This window comes from Ursus americanus, chromosome 2 (genome assembly GCF_024610735.1).
Source record: "Ursus americanus isolate L20-20 chromosome 2, mUrsAme1.1.p, whole genome shotgun sequence".
In the NCBI taxonomy this organism is placed as follows: Eukaryota; Metazoa; Chordata; class Mammalia; order Carnivora; family Ursidae; genus Ursus; species Ursus americanus.
The window spans coordinates 78,090,948-78,117,854 of NC_142128.1; the positions used below are offsets into that span (position 1 = coordinate 78,090,948).

The following is a 26,907-nucleotide window of genomic DNA, read 5'->3' on the forward strand; positions in this document are numbered from 1 at the left end:
CCAATCCCTCAATCTGTTGTGTCCTTCCTCAAAAAAACTATGTTCTTCAGGGCTTTGCAAAAGATGAGAAAGGAAGAGGAAATGTTATGAGTGCCAGAGAGGTTATTAATCAAGACAGATTCCTTATCTACTTTAGACTTGGAGGGAAAATGTTTTCACTGACTTTACATGTCTAAACAGGCAAAAGGAAAGACCAAAGGCTAGTTTGGTGACATTGGCTGACTTCCAGAATTATTCTTTTCCTGGAGAATTCCTCCTCGAGTCTATGTCTGCACTGTCCACTAGGGGAGCCACTAGCCACTTTGTGGTTATTGAGGCCTTAAAATGTGGCTAGCCGGCAAGCAGATGAGCTCTAAATTTAAGCCACCAGATATGAAAAGCTTAGACGAACAAAAGAATATAAAAGATTTCGTTCCTTTTTAAAAATTATTATTACAAGTTAAAACGCTATCTTGGATAGAACGGGCTAAAAAAGACATAACATTAAAAGTAATTTCACCTATTTTTTCTTCCTTTAATTTCAAGTCACATACATAGCTCGCCTTGTATTTTTCTACTGGACGGCGCTGGTCTAAGCGATTAATACCCAGCTGACACTAGCATCTATTTCGACCCCTTGAGTTTCTCCGGCTGCTTCTACCGGAGCGGGTGGCACCGTTAACTTTGCGAAGCCTGCCGTAGGCTCTTTCTGAGCCTCGAGACGGGTATAGGGTAAGGGGGTGATAAGACAAGAGATGGCTACCGGGCCCGTACCCACTGCACATCTCGGAGAGCGGGCTCCCGAATCTCCTCTGGCAGCGCGTCCCCGAGCTTTTCCACAAAGCGGCCGCACAGTTCTAGCATTTCCGTCACGGCCCGCTTCGAGGTGCAGTGCACCCGGAAGTCCTCTCGGGAGGTGGCGGCGACCGAGGTCCCGTCGTCGGCCCCGGCCACTCTCTCCACGTCCCGCGGAAGGGAAGGGACCACCAACACAGGAGACCCCGCCATTTTTCCAGTTTGAACTGCGAGCGGGAACTCTGGGAGCGGAAGGGCGGGCTCTCAATGGTGGAAGAAGCACTCGTCCGGCCGGAAACTCCACCCGCTGCAGTGGCAGCGTTCCGGCTGAGGCTCGGCGGGAGAGTGGAGGGTGGCAGTGGCGGCGGCGATGGGGGCGGTGGGCGTAGGGTTTGTGGACTGCCACTGCCACCTCTCGGCCCCGGATTTTGACAGCGTATGTAAGGGCGAAGCCCGGCCCGTGGGAGCGGGGAGGGCCTCCTCCCCCGCGTCCTTTCCCTTCGGGTTGTTTTTGCTCTCTTCCCTTAGGACCAAGCGTCAAATCCTTCCAGGCCCCTGTTCATGGCCATGAGTGACTTGCTCCTGACTCTATTTAACTTCAGTCATTCTGATTTTTCTTTCTGGTCCTGAGTAGGGTTAAGCCCTCTATCTCTACATGGCTTTTATTCGCCCTCCCCGTTTACAAGAGGGCTTACCCTCTACCGCCCCTTGTCCCAGCTGTTTATCGCTCGGGCCTCGCAGTTCCTGGCCTAGCCGGAGCGTCCACTTTTCCTAGGAAAAGTGTGCTTTCGGCACTTAGCAGCGCGCCGTGTGCTCCAGTTTTAACGGGGGAGTGAAGCAAACAGAACAGAACACAAACAAAATCAGAGTTACAAAGTGTTTTACCCGCTACATTGGAAACCAGAGACTGATAAAAGAGGAGGAAGAGCAGAGTCTCTTAAGGGGAAAAACCTCTCAAGAGGGCACTTCAGGGGTGCCTGGGTGATGCAGTCGTTAAGCGTCTGCCTTCGGCTCAGGGCGTGATCCCAGCGTCCTGGGATCGAGCCCCACATCAGGCTCCTCTGCTAGGAGCCTGCTTCTTCCATTCTCACTCCCCCTGCCTGTGTTCCCTCTCTCGCTGGCTGTCTCTGTCAAATAAATAAATAAAATCTTAAAAAAAAAAAAAAAAAAAAGAGGTGACACTTCAGTTGGAACTGGAAAGGCAAAGAGCCAGCCAAGCAAGGAGGTGGGTGTATGGTGGTGTAGAAACCAAGCAGGTCGCAGGCTCCAGACAGGGTAGAATTAACGCGTAAGCTACAGAAAGGCTAGGTGCAGGGTGATGAGCTAGAGAGAGCCATTGAAGTAAGACTAAAGGTTTGCAGGGGTTAGGTGAGGTAGGTCGGTAAGGACAATGTGGATCCAGTAAAGGTGTTTTGGGTGTTTTTTTTTAAGGGAGAGTGACAAGATCTGATTTCCATCTTAAAAATGGAGAGCAAGTGTGGCAGTTAGAAAACCAGTTTGGAGGCTTTTGCTGTATGTAGACAGGAGATGGTGGTTGTAGGGGAGTTTGAGAAAAGCAGATGGATTCAGTGTGTTTTAGAGCTAGAATCTATGGTACATGCTGAGGAATTGGATGTGGCGAGGGAGAGAGAGAGGACATGAGGATGCTGGAGGGAGGATGGCGGTGCTATTTACTGAGAGGAGGGAAGATTGCAGTTGGGGAGGGCAGATAAAAGGAATAGGTTTGTAGAGGAGAGCTATGTTTGGCACATGTTGAAGCCTAATATCCATCCAAGTGGAAATGTCGTTTTTAAATGTCAGTTTTGGGCTCAGGAGAGAATTCTAGTCTGGAGCTCAAAATTGAGGACTCATTAGCATAATGATATATCAAAACCTATGGATGAGATCACCTGAGGTGGGTAAAAGAGAGAGGAGCATAGGGTCCTGAAATCTTGAGAGGAGAGAGCCGGCTAAGGAGACTGAAAGTAGCAGCTGGTATAGGGTGGTGTTTGCAGGAGAGCGGTATTGCAGAAGCCAAGAGTGGGAAATAATTCAGGAAGGAAGGAATGGACAAGTGAGGAGTTCTTAATGCTGCTGAGGGGTAAAGTAAGAGGTGGACAGACAGTTGTCCTTTATATTTGACAATAACAGTTTCTGTTTTAGTGGAGTAAGAACAGAAGCCAGATTTTACTGAGCGAAAGGAAGAGTAAACAGAAGGTGGGGGAGTGTAGCTCTTCACATTCTTTCACACTGTTCCTTGCCATTGTCGTCATTCTTTATGGTGCCTCAGCTACATTGATATATCCAGCCAAAGAGCAGTTACTTATTCATCTAAAATAATTGTGATTATTTATGCTTATTTTAGGATCTGGATGATGTGTTGGAGAAAGCCAAGAAAGTAAGTCAATATCTATAATTGCCCTTTGTTTTCCTATTAATTTCAAGCTAGAACAGCTTGAAATTTAGATACACTATGCCTATGTTGCTTTGTTAATAAAAAAGTAGCATTAATTAACTGTTTACTATATGCCAGGCACTGAGCTAAGCCCTGTCTGTACATTATCTCATTTAAAGTTTCACACCATTCTTATGAAGAAGCTACTATTTTATAGCCAACCATTATGCGTTTGATAGAGGAGGAAACTCAGACCTAGGGATTAATTTATCCAAAGATAGACTGCTAGTAAAGTGATACAGACAAGATAGTCTGAATCCAAAACATGTCCCCGCAGCTACCAGTTATATGGAACAGATTGGTCTGTCTGTCACTTCTAAAATTAACATTATTCCAGAGATCTTGGAGAAATTATAAAAGTTTTCTGAGACATTTTGATTTGTTGCAGGAAAAGATTATTAATTTTTGTAAGTTTTTATGAAATTCATTGTAACTACCACTTTGTAGCTTTCCCTTAAAGTGATAGTCAGAAACGGTTGCTAATACATTTTTATATACACAACCATCATTTAATATGGCAGCTTAATTAGAGCATGGGCTCTGGAATTACATGGGCATAATGATCTTGAGCAAGTTATTTGGCTCACCCAAAACTTCTGATCAATATGATGGATTACAGCAATGCCTACCTCATAGGGTTGTATAGATTAAATGAGGTAATATTTATATTTGCTGAACATAGTGCCTGAAACATATAAGTACTCAGTGATAGCCATCAAGATTATATTGATGGAGTATGAGTGAGCAAGAATAACTAAAAGTACAGAAGACTTTAAATTTCTCTTCAGTTATGTTAGATGTATATTGTTTAAGACTCTAACTATTCTGTTCATTTTTGTTTCAGGCCAATGTTATGGCTCTTGTGGTGGTTGCTGAACAGTCAGGAGAATTTGAAAAGATTATGCAGCTTTCAGAAAGGTGCTACTTTTCATTAAGAAGTTAAAGAGTTGCTGGGGTGCCTGGATGGCTCAGTTCGTTGAGCGTCTGCCTTTAGCTCAGGTCATGATCTCAGGGTACTGGGATTGAGCCCCATAATTGGGCTTCCTGATAGATGGAGAGTCTGCTTTTCTCTCTCTCCCTCTGCTTCTCCCCCCTGCTTGTGCTCTCTCCCTCAAATAGAAAAATAACATCTTAAAAAAAAAAAAGAATTTAAAGAGTTGCTAATAAGGATGGAGTTATGATGTCATATTTGTGCTTTCAAAGGTCATCCAATTTTAGAATGAGAAGAAAATCACATCAACATAGCCCTAAAAAATTATTTCATACTTGTTCTTTAGCATAGCATTGTCTACTAGTTTACTATTTCTGCTTTCTTATTTATTCTACATTTTTAGGTATAAGGGGTTTGTCCTGCCCTGCTTGGGTGTTCACCCTGTTCAAGGAGTTTCACCAGGAGATCAAAGAAGTGTCACATTAAAGGTAAAAGTCATGGGACGCCTGGGTAGTGCAGTCGTTAGGCGGCTGCCTTTGGCTCAGGGCGTGATCCCGGTGTCCCGGGATCGAGTCCCACATCGGGCTCCTCCGCTGGGAGCCTGCTTCTTCCTTTCCCACTCCCCCTGCTTGTGTTCCCTCTCTCGCTGGCTGTCTATCTCTGTCAAATAAATAAATAAATAATCTTTAAAAAAAAAAAGGTAAAAGTCATATAAAACAAGAAGCATAAAAAATGATACCTTTTGACTCAGTAATGCTCCTCTGATTTATGTTCTAAGGCAATAATCCAGAAGAAGGAAACACTGCCTTTCACAAAGGTGTTTATTGCCGGATTATCTGTAACAGAGAAAAAAACAGAAACAGCTTAGAGGCTCAGAAATAAAGGAAAAATTAACTTGTAGAGTGTTAAATATGTGTATGTATGGACTGTATGCATGGAAAATGAGAACTATAAGGTTTATGTTATGTAGCAATATGGAAAATGTTTACAATACAATATAGGGAGAAGAGCAGGATACCAGATGGTTTATTCCCTAGTTGTGACATTCATGTAAAAATATATTCTATAAGAAAAAGACTAGAGGGAAAAACACAGACATGACATTAGCTGTGATGATCGGGTATAATTATAAGTGACTTGTTTTCACATTTTTTACCAAGTTGTCATATTGCTTTGGCCAAAAAGTGATAAAATATCCAGAAAAGGAAAGGTAGAAATTCATAGGTGTAGTACCGTAAGAGAACAGATGAGTTCAGGTGCACAGTATCTTCTTGAATATTAAACTGTCTCTAAAGGAATGCTCTTAATCTATGAAACTGCACTGCTTTTATACCGGCTCTAAAAAAATCCTACTACAAGATCTCACTGACTCACAGTAGCCAATATGTCTCATATTTCAGAATTGTCTCTTGACTCAGCATCAGGGAGATACAGTTTCTTAAGTGCTTTATTACATAATGGGATTGATAACCCACCATTTTGAAGAAGTGAAGACTTTTTGTTACCTATGAATAAATTAAGATACAAGGTCTTTCATTTTTTATAATAATGAATCTGTATTTCTACATTAGGATACACCAGGTAGCTCTATTTATTTTGAAACAAAATAAACAATTCAGCTCTCCTGAATTGTTTTCCTGGGATGATAAAATTAGTTAAATTGCCGGAGAGATACAGTTCCCAAAATGTTGGGGATCATAGCAGGACAGCATTTCTTTCATTTATATAAAGATTTGTATGAATAGGCATTCGTTTAGTTAGTCAGCAAGTATTTACTGAGTACCTACTGCATTCCAAGCACTACTATAAGCACTATAGAGTGAAATCCCTCTCATGGAATTTAGATTCTAGTCGGGGCAGACAGACAATCAACAATTAGATACACGTAGGTAACACTCAGTCCTTTAAGACAATAAAATAAGATTATGTGATAGGGATTGTGGATGCTGATTTTTGGATTGTAGTCAAGGAAGACCTCTCTGAGGTGATGATATGAGAACTGCAACCTGAATGCTGTGAAGGAGTTGGCCCTGCAGAGAGAGGGCTCAGAGTGTTTTAGGCAAAGGAAACAACCAAGCACAAAGGTCCTAAGGTAGGAACGAGCTTGATGTGGTCAAGAAACAGAAAGAGAGCTGATGTGACCAGAGGGAAGGAGAAGTAATGGTGGTGAGATCAGAGGGACTGGGCAGGGAGCACCTCGTCCAGGGCCTTGCTGGAGTTCAGTCTTCATCAGTGGGGGGATTCAAAGTGAGGAGGGACAAGATGGGATTTATGTTTTGAAGAGATCCCCTTGGGTATGGTGTAAAGAACAAATTTTGAAGAGTGCAAAAAAAGGAAGACACAAGGAGTGAGAAGACTATTGCAATAGCCCCTATGAGAGACGATGGCAGACTGGACCAGAGTGCTAGCGGTGGAGACAAAGGGAAGTCAGTGAATTTGACATAAATGTAGAACTGATAGAACTGTCTAACTTACAAAACTAATGAAAATAGCAACAATAGATAGGTAATTCTAGATTCACAAAATCTCAGGATAGCCCTCCGGAAAACACTAGAGATAAGCGGTTATTCCTCTTTTATTCTTGGTGTGCTTGTAGTCTGTACCATAGTTTAATTTTCTTGTAATGATTATATTATAAACCCCTAATATGTGGTACAAAGCAGGTGTGTAGTAAGTGTTTAGTAAATTCACATGGTTCATAAAATTAAAGTTTCTGGGGTGCCTCGGTGGCTCCGTCAGTTGAAGGTTGGACCTCTTGACTTTAGCTCAGGTCGTGATCCCAGGGTCATGAGATCAAACCCCATGTTGGGCTCTGCCCTGGGTGTGGAGCCTACTTGGGATTCTCTCTCCCTTTGCCCCTCCTCTCTCTCTCTCTCTAATAAAGTAAGTAAATAAAATTAGAGCTGCCTAGCATCACACAGATCTTTCAGCATATTCCTGAACTTACTCATTCAATAAATATTACCACCAGGCAGGGCTTGGGCTCTAGAGATATTTCAGGGAACCACAATTCACTGTGTGCGATCTACTGCCCCCTGCAGGCAGGGCATGTACTCTGCAGTTGGCTCCCATTCCTGCTTGGCCCACTTCACTCATTTGTGTTACACGCCTGGCCCTGTTTTCAAGATTGTGAAGACTAAACATTTTATTTAATAAAAAAAAATCTATTGTAATTATTTAAAATCATTCAGAATAAATCTGTCCTTCCCTTTTGCCTTCATCCCCTTTTTTCCTCCTCCCTTCATCCTTCTCTCTTCTTTCGGCAGCATAGTGGGAACAGCACAGGCTTTGAAGTCTCAGAGACCCAGCCTCCTGGCTTGTTTGATCTTTGGCACTTCACTTTGCTAAGTGTCAATTTCCTCATTTGTAAACCATGGATAATTATACAGTGGTAGTAGTCCCGGTCATCGGGTGTAGAGGTATGGGATCTTTAAAAACCCCGTAATAGAACCATTAGCTATTAAAGAACTTGAGACGTCATGGAAGAGGTGGGAATAGAAATGAAGTCAGAAATAGATCTGTGGGGGCGCCTGGGTGGCTCAGTCGTTAAGCGTCTGCCTTCGGCTCAGGGCATGGTCCCGGAGTTCTGGGATCGAGCCCCACATCGGGCTCCTCTGCTGGGATCCTGCTTCTTCCTCTCCCACTCCCCCTGCCTGTGTTCCCTCTCTCGCTGGCTGTCTCTCTGTCAAATAAATTAATGAAATCTTAAAAAAAAAAAAAAGAAATAGATCTGTGAATGTCTTTATAAAACTTTACATCTATTGAAATAAAATGATAGAGACCACACACAAAAATACACACATATAAAATTAGTAATATGAATTATATTAATTTCTATTTACTATTCTTGACTTGCCAGAAACTTCCAGATTACTTCCTGAGAAGTTGGAACAGTCTCACTGTAAATTTGTTTTTGCTTTTTTCACAGATAATACATAATCCAAGAAGCATATTTTTCCTTCTATCTGGTCTTCATCCAAATGTACACTTTCTTTCTAAGACTTTCCAGGTGTCAACCATTTCCTGGGTAATCTCCAACTTCTCCAGCCCCTCTGAACCTCAGAGGCAGAGCAGTTTGGATGTTTGATATGGAAAAAGCTTTGGCTGACGCTGTTTAACCTCTGCTCTTGTCAGACACCTTCTCTGATCTCTAGGGTTTTATACTCTTAGCTCCTCATGACAGTGTTAATTCCTCTTTATCGAATCTACTAGAATGTATTTCTAAGGCCATGATCTACTCTGTCCCTCATGTTTTCTGTCTCCACAGGCATAATTGTAAAATCTCCTCCCGTTCCTCTACCATCTGTTTCACCGCTCTTTTCTTAATTCTCCTTTGTTCTGATTATCCTCAGTAGAAGTTCTTTGCAGTTTACATATCCTGAGACTAAACCCTCAAAGTAGTTTTAAAGATATCTAGAAGCAAATTTTACATATATTTGTCTTTCCTTTGTCTTACAAGGGAACCCTTACAGGGCAAATTCCTTTAAGTGGAAATAGCAATATCATGGAAACTAATTGTACTTAGTTACTTCAATAATCGACAAACAAGCATATGTGTGATAATTAGTGTTTATAATGTTGAACCTTTAGGACAAAAATAGGCTAAGTAGAATTATAAAGACAAAAGAAATCAGTGAAAATAGTGCAGAGGAAGTACAGGGTTGTTGCTATTAAAAAACTCAAAAACCATTAGTATCCCAAGAGAAGAACATAACACAGTGCACTCCCCCAAAAACTCAATTACAAAAGTGACTACCTGTTAGCTTTCTTCTCTCGTGGTCAGCTATTCCAGGAGGAAATCCAAATCAGTCCTAAATGTCAGGAAATTCCTCCTAAAGATTAGGAAGTGTTTAAGTCAGACTTTTCATTGAAAGTCATGTTCTCGTAACCTGACTGGGTGTGGGATGTTTCTACTCAAATTTCCAAATAGTAGTTCTCACCATTGTAGAAGGATGACTGTCACTACTTCTTCAACTGGTTAAAGGTTTTTTTTTTTTTTTTAAAGATTTTATTTATTTATTTGATAGAGAGAGAGGCAGCGAGAGAGGGGACACAAGCAGAGGGAGTGGGGGAGGGAGAAGCAGGCTTCCCACTGAGTAGAGAGCCCAACTGTGAGGCTCGTGAGGCTCGATCCCAGTACCCTGGGATCATGACCTGAGCCGAAGGCAGACACTTAACTGAGCCACCCAGGCACCCCTAAAAGGTGTTTTCTAAAGCATCAGTTTCCCTTACCCTTCTATTTAAACAAATTTACTTTTTTTTTTTTCTCCTAGGATTTGGATGTAGCTTTGCCCATTATGGAGAATTATAAGGATCAGTTGTTGGCAATTGGAGAGGTAACACCAAATAGCTGATCAAATGACTTCTAATCCAGACTTTCATATGATATAGGAGTATAATCTTTAGTTCACTTTTGGTGATTATAACTGACTTAGATAATTACATTCACCTTATTTAGCTGGATAATAATTTGTCAGTACTTTCTTAATAAGCTAAAGAGCCTGGGGGTAAGACAGTAGAAAGCCCCACCATACACTTATGTTGATGGAAGAAAACTACTTTATTAGCATTTCTGTGTATTTTGTTCTTCTTTTTTCCTTTTCTTAAATAGGGTCATCTCTATAGTTAGTTATACAAACATACTTTAAATAGACTAGTTTGTTGGGGGTGCCTGGCTGGCTCAGTTGGTGGAGCATGTGACTCTTATCTCAGGGTCATAAGTTCCAGCGCCACATTGAACGTAGAGTTTACTTAATAAATAAAATATATATTTTTTAAGAATTTAAAAATAGGCTAGAGTTTGTAATTAAAGAACATTTTTTATTAAATAATTTGCAGTCGTGAAACATTTTTATCACTTGATATTAACTCCACCTCTAATCAAAGATAAAAGATAAGATAACATTTAAATTTAGACTATAGCAATGTATGCCAAAATAGTATTAAGGGAAATATTTATAATCTTTACTGTCCAATGTAATAACCACATACACATACACCTTCAGCACTTGAAATGTGACTGGTCCAAATTGAGATATGCTGTAATATAAAACACAAAGGATTTCAAAGTCTTAGTACCCCCCCAAAAAAAGAATGTAAAATAATGCAGTGATTTTTTTTATATTGATTTTGTGTTGAAATAATATTACTATATAATTATAATGATGTTTGGGACGTATAGCTTAAATAAAGTATATCGTTAAAATTAATTTCACCTGATTCTTGTTAGCGGTTGTAATGTGGCTATTAGAAAACGTGAAGTTATATATGTGACTTGCATGTATGGCTCCCATCATATTTCTCTTGGACAGCACTGCTCCACAGTGTGTCTTTTGAATTCATTAAACAGTAAACGTGTAAATCTGTTTTACTTTTCTATTACAGGTGGGACTAGATTTCTCCCCCAGATTTGCTGGCACTGATGAGCAGAAGGAAGAGCAACGACAAGTCCTAATCCGGCAGATCCAGTTCGCCAAAAGATTAAATTTGCCTTTGTAGGTTAATTGATCATCTTTCTGTATTAATAGCTATAGAGCAAATTAAATAATGATTCTCCTGAGATGGAGCTCTGTATTTATTTTTCTCTGAATTACTTTAATGGAACAAAAATAATACTTTCAGATTAAGTACCTAAAAGGAATTTTTTGTTGTTAAACAGAAATGTTCACTCACGCTCTGCTGGAAGACCCACCATCAGCCTCTTAAATGAGCAAGGTATTTAGGTTCCTGAGAGAAATGTGCCTAATATTTAAGTTTGACAGTTCCAGTCCATATTCTCATAGAATAAGCCATGTTTTAATTTGATTTCTTAAAGGGAAGGGAATGGGGCAAGGGTGGAGGTGGAAATGAACTAAGGTGATTTTGCAAGTCAGCCTACTTTCAAGTGTGACTATGACATTTAGAAGGCCAGCATAGAGCAAATGAAAAATTGGATCAAGTAATTTATATTCCTTAATTTAAAAATCAACAGCTCCAATTTTTTATCAGCTTAAGCAGCTGATTAATGAGAGAGGAAGAAACAGAGCAAAGATGGGTCTTGCATGTTTTCTGGCTGCTGCCTCAGAAAATCGTATTATACAGATGGTGGCCATCATACTGAAAATGTACTGTCATCTTCACCAATTGCTCCTAAAGTAAAAATATATCTTAGAGCATTAATTTTCAGACTTTTTAAAGTACCATCCGCAGTAAGAAATATACTTTGAGTGCTTTTTTTGGTACCAAGACTTTACGTACACATAAAGAGACTCAGTATGTACCCATACAGAAAACCACCAAAGTTTACGGAGCAGTACATCTATCTGTATGTGCAGATAGGCATGTATAAATATGTGCACACACATATATGCAGTCACACACATACATATAAGTATATGCTGCTCAGTTGTGGCCCACTAAATTGATTTCATAATTCACTTACGATTGTAATCCACTAATGATCACGCCTACTGTTCAAAAAAAACAGTATCAGATAGTAAAGGAAATGTAATTGTCTGCAACTAGAAAGCATTGTATTTCTCAGTGATGAGAATCACTGGAATTACTGAGAGCACGATTTTTAGTCAGGCTGAACAGCTATCCTTTAAAAACTGGAAGTGATTTGGTAAAGCCAATCCTGACTATTGAGTCTCTGAGTCCTTGAACTCCCTGTTTCTTCTTTCACTAGCATTCTTGTTAAGGATAATTTCACTGCTTAAAAACCTAGTAGGAACCTTAATTTGACAGTTTACAAACTTCTAGAAAAGGTTTGATGGTATAAGAAGTTCAAATGTTTATTTAAAAATTTGTATTTTTTTTTTTAATGTAGGCTCCATGCCCAGTATGGAGCCCAGCATGGGGCTTGAACTCACAACCCTGAGATCAACACCTGAGCTGAAATCAAGAGCTGGATGCTTAACTGACTGAGCCAGCCAGGGGCCCTTAAAAAATTGCCTTTTGATTTTATTCTGAAAATAAGGAATGTCCTGTATTTTTTTATTTTACTGTTTGAACACTGTACATTTACCCTTTAGAAACCATAAAGGCATCCCTCGTTGGAAGAGCATGTGACTCTTGATCTCAGGGTGTTGAGTTCAACTCCATATGGGGTGTAGAGATTACTTAAATAAATAAAACTTAAAAAAAAAATCGTAGAACCTCATCTTTATATCATAGTGACCAACATTTACTTAAAGTTTATAACCTGTGTTGCACAGTTTGATTAGTGGGAAAATTTCTTGTTAAGGAAATGACAGGAAACTCTAAATTATCTTTAATCTTTGACAGGTGCTGACAAAGTGCTTCTGCATGCATTTGATGGTAGGCCATCTGTAGCCATGGAAGGAGTAAGAGCTGGGTACTTCTTCTCAATTCCTCCTTCCATCATAAGGAGTGGACAGGTAAGTTCCTTAACTAAGCCTCATTTTATGCTTTGTGAAATACCCTTTAAAACATGAACTTTTTTTTAAATATTTTAGTTTATTTGTCAGAGAGTGAGAGAGAGACAAAGAGACAGTGCACAAACAAGGGGAGCAGCAGGCAGAGGGAGAAGCAGGCTCCCCTCTGAGCAGGGAGCCTGATGTGGGGCTCAGTCCCAGGACTGGGACCATGACCTGAGCCGAAGGCAGACACTTAATGGACTGAGCCACCCAGGCGCCCAAAACATGAGCTTTTATTACACACTTACAATGGTATCCTAGTTACATTACAAAAATTAATCATAGGTTCCTACCTCACACTTATATGAAAAGTAGCTCAAAAATGGATCAGAGACCTAAACATAAGAGCTAAAATTTATAGAAATATTAGAAGAAAACAAATCAAAATCTTTGTAATCTTGGAATAGGCAGTGGGTTCTTAGATATGACACCAAAAGCACAAGCAACCAAAGAAAAAAATAAATTGGATATCATCAAAATTTAAAACTTCCACAATAAAACAATTTTTGAACTTTTTTGCTTCAAAAGACACTATCGAGAAAGTGAAAAGATAACCCACAAAATGAGAAAAGGTATTTGCAAATTATATCTGATAAGGATCTAGTATCCAGAGTATATAAAACACCATTACAACTCACCAACTGAAAAGATAACCTGGGGCACCTGGGTGGCTCAGTCAGTTGTGTCCAACTCTTGGTTTCAGCTCAGGTCATGGTCTTGGAGTCATGGGATCTGGCCCTGTGTCCATCTCCGCATTCAGTGCAGAGTCTGCTTCAGATTCTATCCCTCTAATCCTCCCAGCTGGTATGCGCTCTCTCTCTCTCTCTCTCTCAAATAAATAAAATTTTTAAAATAAATAAATAAAAGTATTTTATTGTCAAAAAATGCAAACCTTCATCTGAGCTTTCAGTGAGTCGTAATCTTTTTCCTGGTGGAGGTCTTGCCTCAATGCTGGTGGCTGCTGACTGATCAGGGTAGTGGTTGCTGAAGGCTCAGGTGGCTGTGGCAATTTCTTAAAATAAGACAACAGTGAAGTCTGCGGCATCCATTGACTCTTCCTTTCATGAATGATTTCTCTGTAGCATGCGATGCTATTTGATAGCGTTTTGCCCACAGTAGAACTTCTTTCAAAATTGGAGTCAATCCTCGTAAACCCTGTCACGGCTTTATCAACTAAGTATATATAATATTCTAAATCTTTTTTTGTTATTTCAACAATCTTCACAGCATCTTCACCTGGAGTAGATTCCCTCCTAAGAATCTAGTTTCTCTGTTCACCCATAACAAGCAGCTCCTCATTCATTCAGGTTTTATCATGAAATTGCAACAATTCATTCACACCTTCAGGCTCCACTTCTTTTTTTTTTTTTTAAGATTTTATTTCTTTATTTGACAGAGAGAGAGACAAGCCAGGGAGAGAGGGAACACAAGCAGGGGGAGTGGGAGAGGAAGAAGCAGGCTCTCAGCAGAGGACAGGCTCCACTTCTGATTCCAGTTCTCTTACTATTTCCACCACATCTGCAGTTACTTTTTCCGCTGAAGTCTTGAACCCCTCAAAGTCATTTATGAGGGTTAGAATCAGTTTCTTCCAAACTCCTGTTAATGTTGATATTTGGACCTCTTCCTATGACTTACAAATGTTCTTAATGGCATCTAGAATGATGAATCCTTTCCAGAAGGTTTTCAGTATGCTTTGCCCAGATCCATCTGAGGAATCACTACCTATGTGATACTAACTATAGCCTCAGAAAATGTATTTCTTAAATAATAAGACTTGAAAGTCAAAGTTATTGCTTGATCCACAGACTGCAGCCTGGATGTTGTGTTAGCAGGCATGGCAACAGCATTACTTTCCTTGTCCGTCTCCGTCAGAGCCCTTGCGTGACCAGGTGCATTGTCAATGAGCAGTAATATTTTGGAAGAAATCTTTTTTGTCTCAACAGTGGACTTAATATTTATTAAATCATGTTGTAAACAGATGTACCTGCATCCAAGCTTTGTTGTTGCATCTATAGAGCACAAGCAGAAAAAATTTAGCACAGTTTCTCAGGGCCCTAGGATTTTTGGAATTGTAAGTAAACCTTGGCTTCAACTGAAAGTCCAACCAACTGTATTAGCACCTATTGAGAGTCAGCCTGTCCTTTGAAGTTTTGAAGGCAGGCGTAGACTTTTTCTCTCTAGCTATGAAAGTCCTAGATGGCATCTTCTTCCCACATAAGGCTGTTCTATCTACACTGAAAATCTATTGTTTAGCAGATTTTCATGAATTCTTTTAGCTCGATCTTCTGGGTAACTTGCTGCAGCTTCTACGTCAGCACTCGCTGCCTCACATTGCATTTTGATGTTACGGAGACGGCTTCTTTCTCTAAACCTCGTAAACCAACCTCCATTAGCTTCAAACTCTGCAGCTTCCTCACTTCTCTCAGCCTGTGTAGAACTGAAGGGCCTTGCTCTGAATGGAGCTTTGGCTAAAGGGAAGGTTGTGGCTGGTTTGATCTTCTATCCAGACCACTCAAGCTTTCTCCATTTCAGTAATAAGACTGTTTTGCTTTATCATTTGTGTCTCCCCTGGAGCAGCACTTTTAATTTCCTTCAAGAACTTCTCCTTTGCATTCACAACTCAGTGAACTGGCCCAAGAGGTCTCACTTTCAGCTTATCTTGGCTTTTCTCACCAGGCTTAATCATTTCTAGCTTTTGATTTAAAATGAGAAATGTGTGACTCTTCCTTTCCCTTGAACACTTAGAGGCCATTGTAGCATTATTAGTTGGCCTCATTTCGGTATTGTGTGTCTCAGGAAATAGGCCCAAGGAGAGGGAGAGAGACCAGGGAATGGCTGGTGGGTGGAGCAGTCAGAATACGTGCAACTTTTATCAATTAAAACTTACCGTCTTGTATGGGCGCAGGTGGCAGTGCCACAGAACAATCGCAATGGCAACATCAAAGATCACTGAGCACAGATCAGCGTAACAAATATAATAACAGTGAAAATGTTTGAAATATTGCAAGAATTACCAAAATGTGATACAGAGACATGAAGTGAGCAAATGCTGCGGGAAAAATGGCACCCATAGACTTGTAGGGTCACCGCAAACCTTCAATTTGTTAAAAAAAACAAAAACAAAAACCTCACTATTTGTGAAACACAATAGAACAAGGTGTGCCTGTATATTATCCTTTTTATAGTTTCATTTTATAGTGTAAGGTAGAACTTTAGATTATTTATTTAAAATCTTTCTTATTTTCTAATATACATGTTTACTGCTATTGTTGCATTAGCACTAACCAGATCCTGTAGTTGCAATCCACGGGTCTTGATAGATACTATATTTTCACTTTCTTTCAGTTTGAAATACTTTCTAATTGACCTTGTGACTTCATCTTTAACCATATTGATTATTTCAAAGTGTGTTGCTCAATTTCCAAATACTTAGGGAAATATGTGGATATCTGCTTGTGTCTATACATATGACTCTACCTCGTCTTTAAAGTGATTGCATAATACTTCACAATAGGGATGTACAATAATTTATTTAATCATTACCTTAAGTAAAGGTCAGGTCATTTCCAGTTTTTCACAAATAGTGCTTCAGTAGTCAGTCATAAAAAAGAATGAAATCTTTCCATTTCAACAAAATGGATGGATCAAAAGGGTATTATGCTAAGTGAAATAAATCAGACAGAAAAAGACAAATACCATATGATTTTACTTTTATGTGGAATCTAAAAAAATGAAACAAATGAACAGAGAAAACCAGACAGACTCATAAGAGAACAAACCGGTGGTTGCCAGAAGGGAAGGGGGTGGGGAAATGGGCAAAATAGGTGAAGGGGGTTATGAGGTACAAACTTTCAGTTACAAAATAAGTTATGGTGTTGAAAAGTACAGCATAGGGAATATTGTCGATAGTATTGTGATAATCTTGTATGGCGACAGATAGTAACTACATTTATTGTGGTGAGCATTTAGTAATGTATGTAATTAATTGAATATGAAAGCATGAATTTTAGGTTCCTGAAAAGTAGGATACATTGGTATATGGATTTAATGCTCCTTTTTTTTTTTTTTAATCTTTGTGTCTCGTGTTTTAAACTGACTAGCTTTCTCTTTTCTCTAAGAAGCAGAAACTTGTGAAACAGTTGCCTTTAACTTCAATTTGCTTAGAAACAGATTCACCTGCACTAGGACCAGAAAAACAGGTAAGGGATTATCTAATTCCTACATTATTTAGATTATCTTTCTCTTGAGCTATTTTCAGTTTAGTTGTGTTTCTCATTACAGTGTAAATACAATGAAATCCTGTTTTATTTTTTTTAAAGATTTTATTTATTTATTTATTTATTTATTTAAAAGAGAGAAGAGAGTGAATGAGAGGGAGAGAGAATCCCTCACGGAGCGGAGTCCACACTGAGCACAGCCCGATGCAGGGCTTGATCCCATGACCACGAGATCATGAACTGCTCCGAAACCAAGAGTCAGATGCTTAACCGACTGAGCCACCCAGGCACCCCCAATGGAATCCTATTCTAATGCTTGGTTGAGAGGTTTTACTAATTATATAGCTGTTGTGCTCCAGCAAATATTGGAAATTGGCCAAGTCTTAATTTACATAATAATGAGAGCCAGACCTGTATAGTAAAAAAGTTCAGTGTCTAGAGTCAGAAAGACCTAGATTCAAATCCTATCTCTGCTACCCACTAGCTGTGTGACTTTGGGCAGGTTAGTTAATCTCTTTGAAACTGTTTCCTCAGGGGGTGCCTGGGTGGCTCAGTCGGGTGAGTGTCTGCCTTCGGCTCAGGTCATGATCCTGAGATGGAGCCCCGCATGGGCCCCTGTTCAACGGGGAGTCTGCTTCTCCCTCTCCCTCTGCTCCTCTCCCTCTGCTCCTATCCCTCTGCCCCTCCCCCTGCTCTTTCCCCCACTCCCCCACACCACCATGCTCTCCCTCAAATAAATAAATAAAATCTTAAAAAAAAAACCTGTTTCCTCATTTACAAAATAACAATAATAACATTAGAATATTACACTGTGGATTAAATGAAATAATGTATATCAAATGTCTAGCAGTGTCTGGTATACAGTAGATGCTCAAGAAACATTTATTTTTCTTTTTTTAATTAGCATGTTAAAATGACGCTCTGTTTCCTTCAGTACAAATATTAATATAGTCATGGATTTACTGATGTGGTCTTTGCTCTACATTTTGTTATTATAGGCCACAAAGAATCATACTTTAAATATTGCTACCTTTTAAAATTATAACCAAAAAGAAGCCAGAGTATCTACTCTTTTTGCCTTAGTGCCTATTATATTCGCCTCCCAGCATGTAGCTTACTTGTGCCCTTGACTGCCCATCAGATAATGTGTCTCCATGCCTACCAGGTTCAGAAGACTGGCTCTCAAGATTCAGAGGTTTGGGAGTAGTCGTGATGTGATTTTTAATAAACTATGATTGTTTATGATTGCAGTGTGACTATTGCTAATTAATGTCCAATTGGATATAAATTTTATAAGTCAGCTCTTAAAACAATATAGAAGACAGAAAAATCACAACACGAGTTACAGTTTTTGTCTGTGTATAGGACAAAATGGTACAGAATTGCTTTCCTGGTTAGTGTAAACTAGAAGGAAAAGGACCTAGCATTTTTTTTCCCTAAACAGGAATGAATTTCATTTTTTTTCTTTTTTCTTTTTTTTTTTTTAAATTTATTTGAGAGAGCGTGTGCATACATGCGCATGATCTGGGGGAGGGGCAGAGGGAGAGGCAGACTCCCCACTGAGCAGGGAGCTCCATGTGGGACTCAATCCCAGGACCCTGGGATCATGACCTGAACCAAAAGCAGACGCTTAACCGACTGAGCCACCCAGGTGCCCCAACAGGAATGAATTTCAAATGCTATTTTAGTTGATTTGACAAGAATTCCGGCGCCTTGCACATAGCAGGTACAGAAGTACTTACTGAATCAATAAATTTTGTAGTTTGAATATGCTTTTTGTTAAGTAAAATGTGTTTAGAAAATTAGAGAACACAGAAAATCATAAACAAGAAAATAGAACCATCTACCACCGAGAGGCTACCACTGGAGCACAGTGGCTCGGAGCACAAACTGACGCCGGATTGCTCACGCTCAAACCTCAGCCCTCTGACATACTAGTTTTGTAGGATTCCTTCTTACCTATAAAAACAGCACACAGGTAAAACTGCTAACAATAGTTCCTATCTCACAGAGTTACTTTGAGAAATAAGTGAGAAATTCCATGAAAAGCTGACAACAAAACCTTGCCCATAGTAAGCACTAAATAAATGTAAGTTTTTATGTCCTTCTAGCCTTTTTAACATCCATATATGTACATATATATTTTTTTCATAAAAATAGGATTCGCTTGAACACATTTTATGACTTTTATGTGGTATCTGTATGTCAATAACTATACTTTTCCTCATCAGATTTAATAACTGCATGATATTCCAGTGTGTGAACAGACCACAATATATGTAACTTGATATTGTCATTTATGTTGTTTCCAACACAGTATCATAAACAATATAATGAACGTCTTGGAACAAAAATCTTGGTGCACATTTTTCATTGTTTTTTAGGCTAATTATCAAGGTCACTTTTTAAAACTTTAATAGTTATCTTATTCCTCTGAATGTTATCATCCTGAGTAGACAAAAAAATAATAATCAAATTTATAAAATCTGAATACTACTGATTATATATACACCACTGCTTTATGACCATGAAAAAAGAAAAAAACACTGCCAGTTATGCTACGACATGCCACTGAATATAAGTAAAACATATATCAATTTCAGAGATGTTTAATAGGAGGAAATGTGTCTTAGAATCAGTGAAATACCAGTACATAATCTATCTAGTCTTCCAGACACAGTAGCAATTCTTGAATCCAGCTGTAATAATTACCTGTGAGGTGAAGAGGCCAAGCCGCAGAGCAGTGACCTTTATAAGCACTCATTTATGCAACAAACTAAGCACAGTTAATCCATCAGGTCAGGCAGGTCACCAAATGTTGACCATCTGCAGACTGCTTCATATGCTAGGTGCCAGGACCTCAGTGGGAATACCACAGGGCTCTTTTCAAGAGCAACACCAGCTTACAATCAATGTTGGACAGGCCAGCCTTGCAGCTGTAGCTTTTAAGCTGAAGCTCAGGGCCTTCTCCCCAGCCTTGCCTCCCTGCCTCCCCTAATCTGCCCATTAAAAAAAAAAAAAAAAAAAGCTCTTTGGTTTTTACCAGCTCACTTTGTTCTGTTTTATCTATGGTCTCCAAGATTGTTTTCCTTGAGTGTCATGTCTGATTGACTTTCTGCTTTGTTCTGTTTCAGGTACGAAATGAACCCCAAAACATTTCCATTGCAGCAGAATATATTGCCCAGGTGAAGGGGATCTCAGTAGAAGAAGTTATAGAAGTGACAACACAGAATGCATTGAGACTGTTTCCCAAGCTTCGGCACCTGCTCCAGGAATAGCTTCGAAGCCAAATCTGCTGTGGGGACAGCACTGAGAGAAAGAAATATTTTGAGTAAGAGTCTGAGCTGAAGAGGCCATCATCTAAGGACATTGACGATTATAAATTTAAAGAAATATTTCTCCTAAAATCCTGAAACCCTAGATTCTGATTCTACCTTGTACTTCTTTATAATTAATGGAGTCCTAGCAGGAGATTGGGAAACACCACTGCTTCTTACCTTACCCCATTAGGTAGAACCACCATATGACCTGAAGCCATCTCTTCTGGCAAGGGAGGCTCCACCAGGTAAGACATGAGCGCTACGGGGACAGTTAACGTTGATCCTTCACCACCGTAGGATTTATCTAGTAGAAAGAGATCATCTCGTTTCTTACACTGTCAGAGATCTCTTCTCTGGGTTTGTAAAATTTAATTGTTAGTACTTTGAATTACTTCTTTTTAAGAGAAAAATGTATAGATTTTTATATTGATCGTGGATTTTGACTTAGGAAGACAGTGGTTTGTGCAATCACCGTTAAATGCCAAGCCCCAAAGTTTAGGCAATAAACTGAGTTTAAGTTCCAGTCTGAATATTGTCACGTGTTTAAAATGTACATAGCTTTATTAAAATGTATCTGACTATTTTTGCACGCAGTGATATTTTATATTTTTAAGTTTAAAAAATCTTGGCTGCAAAGAGTTCCGTGGATGGATGGTGGGTACGGTAGCAAAATGATGTGAAGTAATACCACTAACCTACACACCTAGAAGTTATTAGAGTGGTATTTTATGTTATGTGTATTTTACCACAATTTAAAAAAATCTTATACGTAGTTTACTAGGCGTTGTGATGCATACCAAAGCCTGAGTATTTAATTTTACTAAATTATACAAGCAGCAAATATCGGGAAAAGTACCTATCATAGAAAAAAATTAACTTCCTAAAAAGCTAAGTGATTTTACATAATCTTTAATATTTTGAAATTTATTTATAGAGGAATCAAAACTAGTTGTAGGGCAGACTGTCCAAGCCAAACTAGACTAGCTAAGGAACAGAAGAGGGTGCTTCATGAGGCACGTGACCACCCGTCAACATCATGAGAGATGAAATTCCTACATGTAGTGGCGGTTCTATTAAAATCTGGCTCCGGCTCTCTTTCAACTCTGCGTTTCTTCTGCCTATTTACTACTCTTTCTGCTCGTACTCCCTTTGTCAAACTCTCACCTTTCAATCCTTTAAGATCCAACTTAAATGACTTCCGCTGGCCTCATCACCCCAGCCAGACACGATCCCTGCCCTCTAAATTGTGTAGCCACTTTCTTCATTTACTCATCAATTTATTTGTTTCATTTATCGCACAAACAGTTATGGAGCCCCTCCAATAGGTTTCCCACTAATCTGGGTCCATAGGCTACAGGGAGGTATAAGACATGGTCCTTGCCTTCAGTTCAAAGTGTAATAAAAGTGGACAAATAATTTCAAAGCATTGTGAGAAGTACTATCATAAAGGAGGAACGAGGTTCTACAAAACCAGTCTGATGACATTTAACACACATTCCTTTTTACTAGAGTTACCTTGTGTATGTTTTTCACCTTTAGAAGTTACAGACCATTTGAGAACAAACCAGTTACTTCATTTTTGCATCTTCTGTGCGGTCTGAAACAAAGTTTGCAATATCATATGCTCTCACATATCTTTTAAATAAGCAAATGGAGGTAGTAAGTCGAGCTGACCTCCGCAGACAAGTTAGATATGTTCTCTTTCAACCTGCTCTTTGAAATGGAGATTTAATACTGTGTACATTTTGACTGGTTTGTGTTTGGTTTGGTTTGGTTTGGTTTGGTTTCATGGTGCATATTTTTCATCTCCAGCCTAAGAATGTATTAAATGCTATTCGAAGATTTCCAAATGTTAAACATTGTGAAAAATAGGAATAAACTCTCATGGTCCAGAAAAGCAAATCTTTTATGTTCTGTAGGAACACACTCCCCCAAGTGAAAGGCTAAAAGGGCTTTTATTCCCCCTCCCCTCTGCCAGCATATGGTGACCTTCTTTACTAAAGGAAACATTTTTTTTCTTATTCTAGCTTTTGTCTTTTTTTATTCCGGTAAGAATCAGATGAATATGTATCATCCTTTAAATTAAAAAAGAAAAATTAATATCAACTCTTTTCTTTCATTATTATGCAACCAAGGGTTCATTTGATCACCTTGCTGCCGCTTCTCTGTCCTCCTGCCCACTACTTTTCTTGGTGGTTCTCCACTGTCCTCTTGCTGTTGCATGTTTCCTTCCCCTCTCCCAGATCCTTCTTCTAAGCTGAACGTAAAGAAGAGTCTTGTCTTTGCTGCTTGAGCTACACTAATACTTCAGAGTTTAATATTTTTATCTGCCCTTTGTTGCTCTGTTCATGCTTTTGATTGAATACTTCACGGTAAGGTATTTGAATTGACATTTCATTGACAAGATCTGAGTAACTTACAAAGGGTTTCCAGAAACTGTTCTGGGCTTTTTAGGGCTTAGCTTTTCAATCATAAGCAGATCTCACTGTCCTTTTTATTTTTTTTTTTCACGGTCCTTTTAAAATTATGACAAAGTCTGTGCTAATAATTACAAAGTCAGTCAAAAAGATAGAGTGGAAAGAAATGAGATAATTCAGGGATTATCAGTGTTACAAGCTTAAACATGAGGCTTCAAGCAAAAACATCCTTGTATGCCCTCCTCACCCTCCTTATTTTTGGCTAATTCCAAAGCAAGCACAACTCCAAAAAAGAGAACTTCTTTGGTGAGCATCTCTGTAATTCATTAACAACCTGAGTATTATTTATATCTTACATGTTAAAACTGGTCCAAATAACATTTCCCAGTTAATAGCTTAATATAATAAATATAGAGAGCCATGTGTAGCATATAAGAGCAGAAAGTGTTCAAAGTCTAATGTCTTCTGTACGGGACCTTTCCGTGGATTGCTTCTGAAGCCCAAGTAATTTAAATTCATTGTATAAATGCTCACAGCTTATGTGTGATACGTTTTGAATTATAATCCCCTGACTTCCATTCCAGCACTTTTTCCAAATATCGCAGTGCCTCCCGATTTGATTTATGCATTAGTTTAACATCCTTCAAAAGCCATCCTTCAGGTATTTCAAATCAAGAACTCTGAATTTGAGTAGATAGGCAGTAACTGAGGGAATCAGTAGGAGAGAGAAGGGGTCTTGAGGTTCATATGGACGGACATCTGACTGTCTTTTTTTGGCCATGACACATGCGAATTGTTTTCTGTAGAGAACCTCTCACCTTGTAGACGTTGAAAATGCCAGGCAGTCACTCCAGGCTTCTTTGTAACCAAGGCACTGATACCATGACTCACCCTGGAGTTTGAATTTTGCGAGGGACATGAAGAGGCCAGGACTGACCCAACTCCATTTTGGTGAGGGTGGGCAGTATAGCAGCGAATTTAGAGTCCAGCTTGGCAAGGTTGGAAGTCTTCACTGCAGGGTCTGTGCCCCGTGGCTGTGGCAGTGGTCTTTATGCTTCTAGTTCAGTGGCATGAATTTGGTTTTCCAGCCCTCCTGGAGATTTTATCCAATATCCTTCAGTAAGTTCATTTCCTTACACTAGATTTCATTTCTGTTGCTTATATCTTTAGGAATCCTGATTGGTGAGAAGATTGGTACCCTAAAGTGGTTGTCACCAAGAGACCCTTGGGGAAATGAAGGAAAGGAGGAAGGAAGAGAAGGAAAATGGGACTCATTATAGAGCCTGGAGAGCTTTCCAGACAGCATGTGTCCAGTTACTGTTAAGGGATAAGGCACTGGCCGTCCATGGCAGGTGGTGATTTGTCTTGTGAAAGCATCTTAAAAGACATTCGCAGAGCAAGATGGATATGTGTTGATTTGGGGATAACCCAAAAGCTATACTGCAGGTGAACATTTTCATTCTTTTTCTCCACTTTTCTTGTATTTGTGGAATCTCTTACCTTAGACGGCATCCACTCTAGAAACTGAAAATGCCAAATATTTGCTTTCCCACATTTTCTTACAACTCTGACTGTTACATGACCTACGTTCCACCAGTAGGCTGCACCCAAACTTGGAATCTGAAGCCAGGGATGTAAAGATAAAGAAACAGGCTGTGTGGACACCATGCTGGGGTGGCAGGTGGCAGCTGCACCCAGTTGAGAGGTGCTGGTGGCCTTGATTGTACTGCCGTATCCCACGTTCAAAGGCAGTGGGTCTTCCTGCACCTTGTGTCCCGATCTGGGCATTGTTTCTAGCTCTGTAGCCTACACACCTGGTCCTCTGGCCTTCTTGGAGCTTGTGTGAGCTACCCAATATATTTCATAAATTCCTTGTCTGCTTAAATTATTCCAAGTTGGTTTCTGTTTTTTGAAACAGACTGCTGTTGTTGTCAGTCAGTCCATAAAACTCCACCCTTCAAATCCAGAACTTACCCTCCTCTCTCTCTCTTGTCCTCCATCTTTATTTTATGATTTCTTGCCTTTATTGCCACTTTGGAGTTCATTTGGGGCCTGATTCCCAATTTTAAAATGTCAAGATGGGGAAGAAGCCCTCCAGGACCTCCTTAACCTCAACCTCAGGAATGGTCCCTGAGGGTTGGTGATACTTTGCAGTTCATCAGTCGCCACAATTCAGTGCCCATTTATTAGTCCTTTTATTATAAGAGGCCTCTTGTTGGGGGTTCAGAAGAAAAGCCAGACATTAATTTGGCTAGAAAGAATACACCCTTTGGAACTGAAGAATCAAGCCTGTAAAGTTGTATTCCCACACCCTCCACAGAACAAGGCCTAAGAGAAATTTTCCCCAATCCCCAAAGATCTCTCTTCAGGCTCACTTCTCAAGGCTCCTCTCTGGACTGGGGGTGTCTCACACTGCTATCCTCGCCCACAACAAAGTTGGTCAATGCAATACTTTCACCAAACAAATTTAAAGTCCATTTTAACAGGCGCCTTCCGAAATCAGTAGCTCCCTAACAGAGGAATTCTGTATGTAAATCCATTTTCATCTGCTTCTTCTAACTTTTATTGTTAATAGAAGTTAAGGAGTCTGGGACTGTCATTGAAATACCCAAAGTTTTTAAAAATGCAGAGAGAAAACTTTTCACTGGTGAAATGAGTAAAGCTCAAAGCTGGATTAGCTAGACGTAATTTTTGCATGCGTTAGATAGATATATTTTTAAATGGTTGGAAAAAAACATCAAAAGAATAATATTTCACAACGTGTGAAAATTATATGAAATTCAGATCTCAGTGTCCATAAAGACTTATTGGAACACAGTTAGGTCATTCGTTTTCCTGTGTCTGTGTTCATTGTACAGGACAAAATTGACTAGTTGCATCAGAGATCACACGGACATAAAGACTAAAATACCTTTAGCCTTTTACAGAGAATGGTTTGCTGACCCCTGGCCTATACTTTTCAGAATGATGCCTGAGGCCCAGGGCGTCTTCTGGTCTGGAAGCCAGTCCTTTAAAGAGGCTCCTGTCACCTGAACAGAACTGGAAGGCTCACTCAGTCCCAGCCAGAGCAGTGGCTCTCATTCCTGGCTGCACATCAGTATTACCAGGGGAGCTTTTAAAAAGTTCCCACACGTCCGGCCCGACCCAGATCATTTAAATGAGAATTGCTGGAATCGGGGTCTCGGGAAATGAATTTTTGGAAAGCTCACGAGATGCTTCTGAGGTACAGCCGAAATTGAGAACCATGTGCTAGAAAATGAAGTGGACTCCAAGAAAGGTGTTTATGGGTGTGCCTTAAACTGCAGTGCTTTTCGAACTTTAATGTCTACATAAGTCAACTGAGGAGCTTGTTAAAAGACAGGTTCCGTTGCAGTAGAGCTGGGGTGAAACCTGTGTGGGGTCCACGGCAGGCCCCCCGAAAATATGCCACTCTGCACTATGAATTATTTGGGTTATTTTGAATCAAAGTTGCTTAAGAAGCAGCAGTGCAAGAAGGACACTCTGAGCCTCCTTTGTCCCCCTGCAAGCAGGAAATAAATCTCCCCTGAGAAAGCTACCCTCCCGAATCAGGAGGTAAAGAAACATCCTTATCACCAGAGATGGGGAATGCAGCACTGCGAGGCTGTATAAACACTCATTTCTTCTTCACCAGTTTACTACCCCAAGCCCAGACTTGTCAATGCCTCACAAATTTGTTTCTTTGTCTGAAAGGTATACAAGTTTTGCTTTGGTCACTTTGAGTCTCATATTTTCGTGAGCTCTCCTAAGAAATTAAATTTGTCTCTCTCCTGTTACCCTGTCTTATATCAGTTCAATTATTCACCAGCCAAAGAACCTACAAAGGAAGAAAGGAAAAGTTTTCCTCCCTTATACCTAAGGTCCCATATTGCAGATAGGGCAGCTGCTGCTGGTCTGTGAGTAGCAAGGCAAGAGCAGGGACTTCATTGGACCTGTAGAACATATTCCATGACATTTCTGCCTGCTTAGTAATAAGTAGTTGCACGACAGAGTTCTCTCTACTTCAGATGTGGTGGTTAGTTAAGGCCTCTGAGGACATGCTAATTGAATTGCTGAAGGGTGCGAAGGGGCCAGATCTGAGGAGAATGGGGAAAGAACTTCCCAGGCAGAGAGGAGCCGATGTGGTGGCCCTGAGGCAAGAAGGACTCACTTTTGAGTGGCCTGTGTGACTACAGGGTGACAGAGGCTGGTGCTCCATTTGTTTCGTTAATGGAAAAGATAACCTTTAAAAAGGAGATGCCTCCATTCATCCTTGCTGGACATATCACCTTGAAATCAGTTCTCGAAATAGAAAATCAGAGGAATTCGGTCACCCTGAGAAGGAAAGCAGTTCACGGGAAGATGAAAAGGAGTGTTTGCTGAGCCTACAGAAATAATGG

The 26,907-nt window shown here is 39.9% G+C and overlaps 2 protein-coding genes across 6 annotated transcripts in view; one reads left to right on the forward strand and one right to left on the reverse strand.

Moving 5' to 3' along the window:
- NSL1 (NSL1 component of MIS12 kinetochore complex) overlaps positions 1-987 on the reverse strand; it is a 34,429-nt gene extending 33,442 nt beyond the window's left edge. Inside the window, exon 1 of the mRNA XM_045787867.2 lies at positions 754-987. Within this exon, the coding sequence (XP_045643823.1) occupies positions 754-987 (234 nt within the window). The remainder of the gene's footprint in view (positions 1-753) is intronic.
- Positions 988-1,014: 27 nt separating this feature from the next.
- Positions 1,015-25,632, forward strand: TATDN3 (TatD DNase domain containing 3). Of its 5 annotated transcripts, XR_006777780.2 has the most exons (11): positions 1,015-1,210; positions 3,119-3,151; positions 4,053-4,126; positions 4,543-4,627; positions 9,413-9,475; positions 10,524-10,633; positions 10,798-10,853; positions 12,405-12,517; positions 16,675-16,755; positions 19,908-20,338; positions 23,681-25,632. XR_006777780.2 is itself a non-coding variant. In XM_045787869.2 (10 exons), exons 1-10 carry the CDS (start codon positions 1,145-1,147, stop codon positions 20,049-20,051), a joined length of 825 nt encoding a protein of 274 aa, XP_045643825.2. In that variant the 5' UTR covers positions 1,015-1,144; the 3' UTR covers positions 20,052-20,676. The 5 variants fall into 5 exon arrangements, 4 of the variants coding, with proteins under 4 accessions (XP_045643825.2, XP_045643826.2, XP_045643827.2 ...); XM_045787869.2 differs by lacking the exon at positions 23,681-25,632 and having other exon boundaries at positions 19,908-20,676; XM_045787870.2 differs by lacking the exon at positions 23,681-25,632 and having other exon boundaries at positions 16,678-16,755; positions 19,908-20,676.
- The last annotated feature ends 1,275 nt before the right edge of the window (positions 25,633-26,907 follow it).

Coding starts and splice junctions, on each gene's coding strand:
- TATDN3 (XM_045787869.2), top strand. CDS start 1,145: ATGGGGGCGGTGGGCGTAGGGTTTGTGGACTGCCACTGCCACCTCTCG. Junction 9,476..10,523: donor AGTTGTTGGCAATTGGAGAG/GTAACACCAAAT, acceptor TTTCTATTACAG/GTGGGACTAGATTTCTCCCC. Junction 10,634..10,797: donor AAAAGATTAAATTTGCCTTT/GTAGGTTAATTG, acceptor GTTGTTAAACAG/AAATGTTCACTCACGCTCTG.